Source organism: Somniosus microcephalus, chromosome 18 (assembly GCF_052327205.1).
Source record: "Somniosus microcephalus isolate GS21.2 chromosome 18, FLI_Smic_1.0, whole genome shotgun sequence".
Taxonomy (NCBI): Eukaryota; Metazoa; Chordata; class Chondrichthyes; order Squaliformes; family Somniosidae; genus Somniosus; species Somniosus microcephalus.
The window spans coordinates 12,728,001-12,741,631 of NC_141004.1; the positions used below are offsets into that span (position 1 = coordinate 12,728,001).

The following is a 13,631-nucleotide window of genomic DNA, read 5'->3' on the forward strand; positions in this document are numbered from 1 at the left end:
CTTGTCTATGCTTCTGTATCCCACTTTGTGCTTTTTTTTGTTTTGTTATTTCTTTCCAGCTTTCTCCCCTCCTCCCCCTTTGAAGGTACCGACTCGCACTGGGGTCCAGTTCCACAGCGCCTTCGACACTTTGTTCAAATGCCATTCTTTGTGGCCTGGGTCTGGACAGTGGGTGTCGGCAAGGCTTGTTCGACTGTCGAGAGACATCACAGCCAAGTCTGATCCTCTCCTTGCCTGTCGCGCACGTGTGCGCGCTTTCCATTAGGAACAGAAACCCAGGCTAATGTTTCCACTCACTAGTCCAGGTGGGAAGCCAATGGGCTGGATTTTGTCAATGGGGACATGATGGAGGCGGGACTCCCACTTTTTGGGTTGCTGTCCCACCTCCATCGATTTGTGGCCAACCCACGCGATTTTCCCTTGATTGACCTTGTTAAGCCCGCCCAGCGGGCTCAGCAGGCCAATTAAGGGACACCCAGTTACAGGTGACGTCAGGGATTGACATTTCATCTGTCGAGCTTTTAACAGATGAAATATCAGCGTTTGATAGCTCTGTGAAGCTGTCAAACACTGACAATCTGACTTCTAACTTGAGTCCTTCTCCACAGACTCAGTGAGAGAGCTCTCCAGACCAGAAAGCAGAAGGCTGCAGCTTTTGACAGTTCAGCGGCCATTCTGCTTTCTGTGCCGGTGAACTGAGGGACACCCGAGAACTGAAGGAAGGAAGCCTGCAGGAGAAAGTAAAGGTAAGTAAAACTTATTTAAACACTTTACACACACCAAACACACTTACCTCTGCACACATGCACCCATCACTCACCTGAACACCGGACATCTCGAACCCAACAGCCCGCCTCGCTAACTTGGCGTGGTTTGGAGCCGTCGGGAATCCCACACTTCAGGGCTAAAAAATAGGGATTAGGCCAAAAACTGCCTGTTAACTACCTGTTAACAAGCTGCTAATTGGCACTAATCCCCTTTCTGCCTCGGGGAGGCGGCTCCCAGCACAGGTCGGGTACCCGCCTCCTGGGAAACGGGCATGGAGGCGGGATGGGTTCCTGCCCCCCTGATTCTGCAATTTTCCCCCCACTCCCGCCTCCAAACCTGCCTCCACAGGGCTTGGAAATTCGAGCCCAATGACTGCGCCTCAACAGCTGTAGCAGGTATGTTTGACCAATTCCTCACAGACTGGGGATTGAGCCTGGTCTGTGTGGTGTTGCATCTACTCACTAAGTCATCGGGGAGCTACTCTTGTGTTTATAGTGCATGTTGTGCAGTACTGAAGTTAAAACTCTTTTTCACACAAAAGGCAGGAGAAATCTAAAACTCTTTCCCCAAAAAGGCTGTGGATGCTGGGAGGACAATTGGAGCGTTCAACACCGAGATAGTTCGAATTTTCTTAGGCAAGGGTATCAAGGGAGCAAAGGTAGGTGAATGGAGTTGAGGTACAGATGTGCCATGATCTAATTGAATAGCGGAGCGGCTGAATGGCCCAGTCTCGTCCTTAACATTCCTGTGTTTCATGGGGAACTGAGTGGATCCAGCCCACTGGGGTGCCACATCGTGGTGGGACATGGGTTGGTAGTCACAAGGCCTCATAAAGTTGGGTTGCCAGTCTTGGCCATGGCTCTAAGTTCAGTCCTGATATCTTCCCTGGAGCAGCCAAGGGAGAGTCACCTTTGGGCCATTTGCCGACTGGCCCAAGCTGCTGGTTTCACTCCACCATCAGTGGAGCCTGGCAGCCAGTTGAATCCCTGGACACTGAGCAAAGGGATGTCACAGGGGAACGCAAGAAAGGCGGAATAGTGACGAATAGTTTAGAGAGCGTCTCATTATCAACAGCAAGAAACTATTGCAGGGAACTAATTTTTCGCCAGTTGTTTGCGGAGAGTGTGCTGATGGTTGGTTTAGCATAAGTCTGTGAAGCTTCACGTGACGTCCTGATTTACAGCATGGTTCTCTCCTAAGACTGATGATCTGTTTTTTAAATGTATTCTTCATTTCGTTCTCGGGATGTGGGCGTCGCTGGTGAGGCCGACATTTATTGCCCATCGCCAGTTGCCCTCGGGTGGTGAGCCGCCGCCTTAGCCTTGAAGCTTTCGAGACAACTGAGTGGCGTGCTGGGCCACTTCAGACGTGCAGTTAAGAGTCGACCAGGTTGCTGTGGGACTGGAGTCACATACAGGCCCAGACTGGGCAAGGACGGCAGGTTTCCTTCCCTAAAGGGACATGAGGAAACCAGTTGGGTTTTTACAACAGCTTCAGGGTCACATTTACTGACACCAGCTTTTTATGTCCAGAAACGGGACCCGGCGCGGGACGGCTACCTGCCTCCTGGCAAGATGGCACGGAGGCGGGTTGGGCACCCGCCCCCCCCCAAATTCTGCCATTTTCCCGGCAGTCCCGCCTCCTCAGGGCTGGCAAAATCCAGCCCAACGTTTCAATTTCGATGAAGGGTCATCGACCTGAAACGTTATCTCTGTTTCTCTCTGCCCACAGATGCTGCCTGACCAGCCGCTGAGCGTTTCCAGCATTTTCTGTTTTTATTTTGAGATTTCCAGCATCCGCAGTATTTTGCTTCTGTACCATTTATTTACCTATTCTTGTGTCTTCCTGACTTCCCCCCACCATCCCTTGTGGCCATCTGATTGGCTAAATAAGGGCTCCAATGTCTGTTTTTCCGGCCAATCTAATTGCTAAATGTACAAATTAAAAACATAATGATTTCAGCCTTTGACATGTCTAAATGTATCAGCCCAGGTAAGGTTTTGCCAAGAAAGTATATTCTGTGTCTCTCAGAAGTATGGGGACTTGGATAATAAAGATTAAACATAAAGGTGAAATGGGCTTCCTGATACTGTAACTCAGTGAGTTCAGCCAGTGAAGACCTAAAAAGAAGAAACAAAAGACTTGCATTTATATAGCGCCTTTCATGACCACTGGACATCCCAAAGTGCTTTACAGCCAATGAAGTACTTTTTGAAGTGTTGTCACTGTTGTAAAGTAGGAAACGTGGCAGCCAATTTGTGCACAGCAAGCTCCCACAAACAGCAATGTGATAATGACCAGATAATCTGTTTCAGTGATGTTGGTTGAGGGATAAATATTGGTCACGACACCGGGGAGAACTCCCCTGCTCTTCTTCGAAATAGTGCCGTAGGATCTTTTACGTCCACCCGAGAGAACAGCCGGGGCCTCAATTTAACGCCTCATCCGAAAGACGGCACCTCCAACAGTGCAGCACCCTCTCAGTACTGCACTGGGAATGTCAGCCTAGATATTTGTGCCCAAGAATCTGGAATGGGACTTGAACCCACGACCTTCTGACCCAGAGATGAGAGTGCCACTTGGAACATAGGAACAGGAGTAGGCCATTCAGCCCCTCCAGCCTGTTCAATTAGAGCATAGCTGATCTGTATCTTACAGCCAACTGTACGGCAGGTAAATGGAGTTAAGAGACCTATATAAAACGAGTCTCAATCCAGTTTCCCGTGGGCAAACAGCCCGAAACAGACAATTCTACTCCGAGGCCCCAGCTCTCTCACCTTGCTGCACAGAAAAACAATGATGACAAATCTTCAATTGAAAAAGACAAATATAAGTTAATTATAATGATGGCAAAATAGAATCGTAGAATGATACAGCATAGAGGGAGGCCATTCAGCCCATCGTGCTTGTGTCAGCTCTTGGCAGAGCTATCCGATCAGTCCCACTCACCTGCTCTTTCCCCATATCCCTGTCATTTTTTCCCCCTTCAAGTATTTATCCAATTCTCTTTTGAAAGTTACTATTGAATCTGCTTTCACCGCCCTTTCGGGCAGCGCATTCCCGATCATCACAACTCGCTGCGTTTTGCCCCTGGTTCTTTTGCCAATTAACTTTATCGTGATAGCAAAGGTGGGCACTGTTCATAAAGTGTGGTATTGGATATTGTATTTTTGAAGGGCCACTGTACTAATGCAAAAATGTCCAACTTAAAAATGTAAATGACACTTAATGTACTCTCACATCACTTGTGTGCAATGAAAGAGACCTTTAGAGCTTCTCCCTCCTCAAACAAAACCAAATCTTCGCCTAATAATTTTCTACATTCACAAACAACATAGACGGCTTTATTTATTCTATAAACTATATTTATTCCGGCTGTAATAATGTTTTTTTCTCCAGTTTTAAATAGAACTGGAATTGCTGTGTGGTATCGCCTTTGTGTATCACAGAACGGAGGAGAGCGAGTCAACACAGACATTGGTTTAAGATGGGCAACATTTTCTACAGACTTGGTAGGAGACAGTTTTAACAAAACTCCTCTGCAAAGACATTTACTATAGTACATCTCTCCCCAACTCTCCCTCCCTCCTCAACCTCCCACCTTACATTAGTCCCTCTCCAACTGTTGACGGTCACTCCAGTTGTAGTGTGAATGCAGCCTGACTTCATCTAAAATAATGGCTCACACGTCATCCAAAACTCTGTTGCCCGTATCCTAACTCATTCACCCATCACCCCTGTGCTCGCTGACCTGCACTGGCTCCCGATATGGCAACGCCTCTATTTTAAAATTCTCATCCTTGTGTTCAAAACCCTCCAAGGCCTCGCCCCTCCCTATCTCTGTAACCTCATCCTTCCCTGACATGAATCGGTTATTCATGGAAGAAAGACTTGTGAAGTGATGCTGAGCAGCCTGCGGGTGGCGCTGTCCAGGGAGAGTATAAATACTCGGGCACGGGCCCAGCTTGCGCAGGACATTCTTAACAGGAACTAGTGAAGGACACAACTAGACCTCCATGTTGTTGTAAAACAGTTGATTAAAGCTTTGTTTAACGCTTAGACCAAGTGCCTAGTAGTTTTCTTACATCAATCCCTACAGCCCCTGAGATTTCCGTGTTCCTCCAACTCTGGCCTCTTGTGATTCCTTTACTTTCTTCGCTCCACCATTGGCGGCCATACCTTCAGCTGCCTGGGCCTTAAGCTCTGGAATTCCCTCCCTAAACCTCTCCCCTTCTCTCGCTACACCTCTCTCCTCCTTTAAGATGCTCCTTAAAACCTACCTCTTTGACCAAGCTTTTGGTCATCTGTCCTAATATCTCCTTATGTGGCTCGGAGTCAAATTGTGTTTGATTTCGCTCTGGTGAGGTGCCTTGGGACATTTTACTACATTAAAGGTGCTATATAAGTTGTTGTTGAATCACCTGCTGATCGGCTCTCTATATTGAGGAATTACCAAACTTCTTTTCTACGCCTCCCCAGCCCAGCCTGACCGATGTAAAGTTAAAGACTTAGTGGTCTTGAAAACAAATTGTTTACTATGATCAGCTGAATCGCTCGGGGCAAATGTGCATTTACCACATATTCTAAGAGATTTACCCCATCACTGCAATTATTTACTTCGCACATACTCTGAGATTTAGGGGGGGGAAATTGAGTCGCGCCCCCTTTGGGGCACTAACTTTGCCAGGGCACTACTTTTAGCGCCCCAAAAAATTTAGCACCCCCACGGCTGAAATTCATCGGTAGTGCCCCATGGGGGAGGCGGGGTGCTACTGGAAACGTCCCGCCTCCCTCTTGGAGCGCTACGAGTGAATATCGCGGCGCTATGTGGTGCTGCGCCACACTCTGCGTCAAGTTGCTCCGCGGTACTGCAGGCCTTCCTCCCCTTCTTAAAGGGGAGGGGCCTTGCGCAGCGCGACCCAGGGCCCAGCTGGGCCACCAGGGGTCGGAGTGGCGGCAAAAGAGTCTGGCACTCGAGAAGTGCCGGGCTCACGGAGCGCAGCCGGCACTCCGCGGGGGGGGTTTCAGAGGAGGCCAGGGATGGCAGAGGGGGCAGGTGCTGGCAGGCGGCCAGCAACAAAAATGGCCGCCCGGCACCTTCCCTTTAAATAGCGCCGCCCCGGCTGCAGGTAGCCTCCCCTGACCCCATCGGACATGGCATCCGGCGGTAAGTCAGGGTGCTACTGAAGATCGCGGCCGGGACGCTGCGCATGGAGATGACGTCCTCACCGGCGGCTCAGCGCCACGGGACGCTAACAGTTACCGCCGCCGCTAACCTCCCGCTGAATTTCGCGGGAGGCGTTGGCGGTGCCACGCCTGGGCGCTAGTTGCTTCGCGCCCCGTTAGCGCCAACGGGAGGCACAAAGCAACCAAATTTTTAGGCCTTAGACCAGTGCCCACTTTATACTAATCTCTTCCCAGCCCCCTACCTTACATGACTTTGTGTATCTGAACCCCTAATTCTTTCTGCTCCTCTGCTCTGTTTAATGTTTTTCCCATTTACTGTATATCTGCACACTAAACCCATGGGTGAAACACCGCAGGGACATATACCGATCAGATTGAGTGCGGTATGAGAGCCACCCAAGATTGGAGGAATACCAGGCAGTCTGGGACCCCTTCCCATAACGTGAGACTCATTACGTAAATACCCTCTCGTCAGGCAGTGGAAAGCACAAGGGGGAATAGCTCCCCACTAGAGAACCAGAGACAGCAGCAACCTGAAACAAGAAGGGAAAGGCTGGCAAAATGATGATCCTTAAATTGTGTAAAGACTTTCCACACGTGCGTGACCATTCCAACAGACTTAATGTGCTAATGTGTGTTCCTTCAAATACTGTGTAAACTTACTGAATGCTCTATTTGTTAACCAAGAAGTTTCCTCTCGTTAATATAATGAGCTACAGATACCAGTTCCAGTAACCCACCATTATTAATGAAATGCCGCCTTAAATGCATCAAGTCTACAACACAGCAACAGGCCATTCAGTCCAACAGCTCCGTGCCGGTGTTTATGCTCCACACGAGCCTCGTCCCACCCCTCTTCATCTCACCCTATCAACATAACCTTCTATTCCTTTCTCCCTCGTGTACTTATCCAGCTTCCCCTTAAATGCCTCTATGCTGCTCGACTCAACTACTCCTTGTGGTAGTGAGTTCCACATTCTCACCACTCTCTGGGGAAAGGAGTTTCGCCTGAATTCCTCATTGGATTTATTAGTGACTGTCTTATACTTATGACCTCTAGTTTTGGACTCCCCCACAAGTGGAAATATTTTCTCTACATCTACCCTCTCAAACCTTTTCATAGGCCCGTATTTTCCGATTGCAGGCCTCCCGCGGGCGGAGGCCTGCGATCTGGAAAAATCTACGCCCTTACCCGAGGGCTCCCGGGACGCACACGCTTCCGCTCCTGGGCCTCACCAAACGTGAAGTGCGCAGGGCCCACGTATCCCAGGGGCGCATGTAGTTTGCAGCGTCCCTGGGATCACGTGGGCCATGGGGAGCCAATCACAGAAGGGAATCTCCCTTCATAGATTTGACCTGTCAAATATATGAATGGAGATCAATGAAAAAACATAGTAAAACTTTAAATAAAAAATTTTTTAAATCACATTTTTAAAATGACTTGAAATTACAATAAATTAAGTATTTTAAACAAAAGTTTAATTTTTTGAAAAAAATAATTAAAGTTTTTTACCAGGATAAAAATAAACTTACCTTTTTTTTTAAAAAGTATTTTTAAATGATAAATCAGTGGGGGAAAAAAAAATTCTTTTTACTTTTTTCAACTCTTATCCTGGTAAAGCCAGGCCTTACGCCCCTGCTTTGACCAGGCGTAAGAATTGTAAGTGTTTTCTGCGGGCAGAGGGTCTCCAAAAAGCGGAACTATCCACCCGCAGAGGCCCTTCTCCAGGGCAGCCGGAGGATCTGTTAAGACTATTCTTGACAGATCGGAAATGCCGGTTTTCAGCGCATGCGCTGTGCATGCCTAAAACCGGCATTTCCGATGTCCCTATGGGTGGGTGCACAGCGCGTATCCACCCGTAGGGATCGGAATATCTGGGCCATTATCTTTAAGACCTCTATCAAGTCACCCCTCAGCTTTCTCTTTTCTAGAGAAAAAAGAGCCCCAGCCTGTTCAGCCTTTCATGATAAGTATATCCTCTCTGTTCTGGTATCATCCTTGTGAATCTTATTTGCACCCTCTCCAGTGCCTCTATATCCTTTTTATAATATGGCGACCAGAACTGTGCACAGTACCCTAAGTGTGGTCTAACCAAGGTTTGATACAGTTTTTCTTAATTGAGTAATGCTTTTCTGGTGAGGTTACCTTATTTTGGTTGTTGAGATTAACAAACCTTTCTGTTGTCTCTCTTCCAGCCGACACAGATACCAGCTCCTATCTGAGTAAAATTATTGGGATTGGTGCTGACTCAGGAGATCTAGAACCCTTCTGTATCATTTCTGAAGGGACAATGCACCACCGAAGGGGCGAAATCCCTTTTATCACCGATGCAAAGAAATTGCTGCATGCAGAAAAAAAACGTTTTATAGCCACTGGAAATATTGCCAAGAGCCCTAAGGTAGTGACCAATAGAAGTCCTAGGCCAACAATGCCTATAAACCAATGGGGGATTGCCACTAAAAGCCCTACGACCAATAGCATTAAATACCCCTTCATGATCACCACTACAAACAACAATGACTTGCATTTATATAGCACCTTTAACGTAGCAAAACATCCCAAGGTGCTTCACAGGAGCGTTATCAGACATTATTTGACCACTGCTGCTAAAAAGCTTGGGAAAAGTATAACTCAGAACCCCGGGCCAAGGATCACTGGCAACCCCTCAGCAATTGTCACCAAGAGCCCTGGGACAGTTATCACTAGAAACACCATTAAGATGCCAAGGACAACTACTGTTAGAAACTCTCCCACAAGAAGTACTCAGCTAACTGTCACTAAGAGCCCTAGTAGAACCACCACTGGAAGCCTTTCTGTGATCGTAACTAAAAGCCCGAGGTCAAACATCACTAGAAGACCTTCAGCAACTGTCAGTAAGAACCCTAGGACAGCTATCACTAGAAACCCTTTAGTGACTCCCACTCGGATGCCAAGGAGAACCACCATTCGAAATCCTCTGATGACGACCACAAGAAGCCCATGGGTGACTGCCAGTAAAAACTCTTTGACCATCACCAGCAGAAATCCTAACGCAGCCGCCATTAGAAATTCTTTGGCAACTGCAATGAGAAGCCCAAACAGGGCGGGCATTAGAAATCCAAATAACATTATTATTAAAAACCCTTACACTGCCACCATTGAAAACCCCAACAAGACAGCCATTCAAAAACCCAACAGGAACACTCGTCGAAATCCCAACTGGGTGGGCCATCAAACCCCCAAAATGATCACCATTCAATGTGCCAACAGGATCGCCGTTCAAAAACCCAACAGGGTCGCCGTTCAAAAACCCAACGGGATCGCCGTTCAAAAACCCAACGGGATCGCCGTTCAAAAACCCAACAGGATCGCCGTTCAAAAACCCAACAGGATCGCCGTTCAAAAACCCAACAGGATCGCCGTTCAAAAACCCAACGGGATCACCGTTCAAAAACCCAACAGGATCGCCGTTCAAAAACCCAACAGGATTGCCGTTCAAAAACCCAACAGGATCACTGTTGAAGAGGTGAATAATATCCCCATTGAAAAGCCCAACAAGACAATCATTCAAAAGCCCAAAAGGCCCACCATTAGAAAACGTGACAGGAACGTCATTCAAAACCCCAACATAATCACCATTAGAAATGCTAACATTATCATAGAATCATAGAAGATAGGAGCAGGAGTAGGCCATTCGGCCCCTCGAGCCCGCTCCGCCATTCAATGAGATCATGGCTGATCATTCAAATTCAGTACCCTGTCCCTGCTTTCTCCCCATATCCCTTGATCCCCTTAGCCTTAAGAAATATATCTAACTCCTTCTTGAATATATTTAATGAATTGGCCTCAACTGTCTTCTGTGGTAGAGAATTCCACAGGTTCACCACTCTCTGGGTGAAGAAATTCCTCCTCATCTCAGTCCTAAATGGCTTATCCCTTATCCTTAGACTGTGACCCCTGGTTCTGGACTCCTCCCGCCATCGGGAACAGCCTTCCTACATCTAGTCTGTCTAGTCCTGTTAGAATTTTATAAGTTTCAATGAGATCCCCTCTCATTCTTCTAAACTCTTGTGAATATAAGTCTACTCGACCCAATCTCTCTCCATACGTCATTCCTGCCATCCCAGGTATCAGTCTGGTGAATCTTTGCTGCACTCCCTCCATGGCAAGAACATCCTTCCTCCGATAAGGTGACCAAAACTGCACACAATACTCAAGGTGTGGTCTCACTAAGGCCCTGTACAACTGCAGCAAGACATCCTTGCTCCTGTAATCGAATTCTTTCGCTATGAAGGCCAGCATACCATTTGCCGCCTTAACCGCCTGCTGCACCTGCATGCTTACCTTCAGCGACTGGTGCACAAGGACGGCCAGCTCTCGTTGCACTTCCCCTTTTCCCAATCTATTGCCGTTCAGATAATAATCTGCCTTCCTAAACCTGCCTTCCTATTTTTGCCACCAAAGTGGATAACCTCGCATTTATCCACGTTATACTGCATCTGCCATGCATCTGCCCAATCGCCCAACTTGTCCAAATCGTACTGGAGCTTCTCTGCATTCTCCTCACAGCACACACGCCCACCCAGCTTTGTGTCATCTGCAAATTTGGAGATATTACATCTAGTTCCCTTGTCTAGATCATTAATATATATTGTGAATAGCTGGGGTCCTAGCACCGATCCCTGCGGTGCCCCATTAGTCACTGCCTTCCACTCAGAAAAAGACCTGTTTATTCCAACTCTTTGCTCCCTGTCTGCCAACCAGTTTTCTATCCCAGTCAGTACCTTACCCCCCAATCCCATGTGCTTTAACTTTGCACGCAAGTCTCTTCTGCGGGACCTTATCGAAAGCCTTCTGAAAGTCCAAATACACCACATCCACTGGTTCTCCCTTATCTATTCTACTAGTTACATCCTCAAAAAATTCCAGTAGATTAGTCTAGCATGATTTACCTTTTGTAAATCCATGTTGACTTTGTCCGATCCTGTCACTGTTTTCCAAGTGCTCTGCTATTACATCTTTTATAATTCCCCGTTTTTTCTCTACCACCTTTTTTAAATAGTGGGGTTACATTAGCTACCCTCCAATCCATGGGAACTGCTCCAGAGTCTATAGAATTTTGGAAGATGACCAGCAATGCATCTACTATTTCTAGGGCCACTTCCTTAAGCACCCTAGGATGTAGATTATCAATCCCGTCAATTTCCCTAACACCATTTCCCTACAAATACTGATTTCATTCAGTTCCTCCCTCTCATTAGACCCTATGTTCCTGGTATCTCTGGGAGTTTATTTGTGTCCTTCTTTGTGAAGACAGAACCAAAGTATGTATTTAATTGGTCTGCCATGTCTTTGTTCCCCATTATAAATTCCCCTGATTCTGACTGCAAGGGACCTACGCTTGACTTCACCAATCTTTTTCTCTTCACATATCTATAGAAGCTTTTACAGACAGAAACATTAGAAATCCTTGTTAGACTGGAATTATAAAGGGCAAGAAGACCCTCAATTAGAAGACCATAACCAAAATCTCAACGATACAAGTACCTTAAGTGATGTACCTGTGTTTATTATTTTTGCCGTACATATGATTGATCAATTAAATAGAATAAAATCTGGTTACGCTGGTATGGCTTGAGAAGTTGTCCCTTTCTACACCATGTGACGTGCTCCCTAGCATCTGGTCCAAAGAGATGGCATTGGGTGGTTCTGCTGAGATCATGAACAACTGGGTCATTCCACACTTGGCCAGCTTGGTTGGAGGAACCAACTTGGGGGGAGAAATAGTGGAGAAGGTAGATTCTATATTCATGTGAAAATCAACCTAAACATGGGCCTGAGCTTGGGCCTAGATCTCACCATTTTTCATTTTCTTCTTGCCCCAGCCCATTTCCTTCTACTGCTTCTTAGAAAGAAAGAACTTGCATTTATATAGTTCCTTTCATGATCTTGGTATGTCCCAAAGTGCTTTACAGCCACGACATTTCTTTTTGAAGCGTAGTCATTGTTGTAATGTAGGGAAAAATGGCAGACTTTTTGCGCACAGCAAGCTCCCGTGAACAGCAATGAGAAGGATGAGACGTTAAACTGAGGCCCCGTCTGCTCTCTCAGGTGGACGTAAAAGAACCCACGGCACTATTTAGAAGAAGAGCAGGGGAGTTCTCCCCGGTGTCCTGGCCAATATTTATCCCTCAACCAACATCACTGAAAAACAGATTATCTGGTCATTATCACATTTCTGTTTGTGGGAGCTTGCTGTGCGCAAATTGGCTGCCGCGTTTTCTACATTACAACAGTGACTACACTATGAAAGTGCTTCATTTGCTGTAAAGTGCTTTGGGACGTCCTGAGGTTGTGAAAGGCGCTGTAGAAATCCAAGCGCTTTCTTTCTTGTGTAAATTTTGGAGGTGTGGAGTTAGCCGAGCACTTTCATGTTCGTGTTTTTATACTGAGCTGATGTGCACGAAGGCCACAGACACGGGCACTGATTGATGTGGATTGAACAGCACCTGTTCCCACACTGAGGCCGCGATTTTCCCAGCACTTAGTGGACCCGATTGGTGGCGAGTCAGCAGTGAAATTTAAAATGATTGACAGCAGGCCGGGAACCCGCTGTCAAAACGCGCACACCTGTATTTCCCGATGTCGGGTCTGCCAGCGCTGAGCAGACCCGACAGGCAGCGGTGGGGGACCCAAGTCAAATCATTAGTGGCTTGTTTACAGCCACTTAACAAAGCTTTTTTGATTTGACAGGTCGCCCACCGGTTTTCTGCTGTGCTTAGACCTCGTCTGTGAAGCTGAGGCGGGAGGTCACTCGCCATTGAATCAGCTGATGAGTTGACAGCTTCAAATGTCAAGTCAAAGCTCGCAGCTGATTGAGAAATGCTCCCTTAACCATTAGATTCTCTAAACTGCATTTCCACGACAGATTCAGAATGCTGCAAGTCTTTACACAAGTCTCCATCCAGTCTGACCTCATTACCTCTCCCACCATTGACAGATCACTTCTGTCATCGCTACTTCACCTGCCATCTATTCCATCAGCATAGGTGCACTTTATACTCTCTCACCTTGGTCCTCAGAATCCCCAACACTAGCAGCACCAACAAGGGTAGGGAAGGCAGAGTGATAGGGATGTGATGAGTGGCACAGCAGGATGAGGTTGAGTGTGACTTTGCAGTAACATTTTATGATCGACTGAGATCATTGAAAGGTTTGCGCCACTGCAGCCTGGTCCTCCTGACGACATCCCTGCTTGTGACCTCCTGTGCAATGTGCAACCAGGCTGTGTTGGTCTCCTGAGGAATCTCTTCTGCCCATTGAAAGGGAAGAGGACCTCCCTGCTTGCTGTGACTCCCTCTATAAGCCCCATCTGCCCTCTCAGATCCCATGGCCCAAATTTGCAGAAAAGCATTCAAGGGTCTCCCCGGTGTCCTGGGGCCAATATTTATCCCTCAACCAACATCACTAAAACCGATTATCTGGTCATGATCACATTGCCGTTTCTGGGAGCTTGCTGTGCGTAAATTGGCTGCCGTGTTTCCTACATTACAACAGTGACTACACTTCAAAAAAAAAAAAAGTACTGCATTGGCTGTGAAGTTCTTTGAGAGGTCGTGACAGGCGTTATATAAATGCAAGTTTTGTCTTTCTCACTGCCTCTATAACCAGAGGGAGAGGGGCTCGTTCCATTCAA

General features: G+C 47.1%; 1 protein-coding gene across 1 annotated transcript; it reads left to right on the plus strand.

The window, feature by feature from the left end:
* Positions 1–836: 836 nt before the first annotated feature.
* On the plus strand, positions 837–11,565 carry LOC147105028 (uncharacterized). The gene is made up of 2 exons (XM_086011049.1): positions 837–4,280; positions 8,152–11,565. The coding sequence occupies exons 1-2, from the start codon at positions 4,256–4,258 to the stop codon at positions 9,603–9,605; spliced, it is 1,479 nt and encodes a 492-aa protein (XP_085867175.1). The 5' UTR covers positions 837–4,255; the 3' UTR covers positions 9,606–11,565.
* The last annotated feature ends 2,066 nt before the right edge of the window (positions 11,566–13,631 follow it).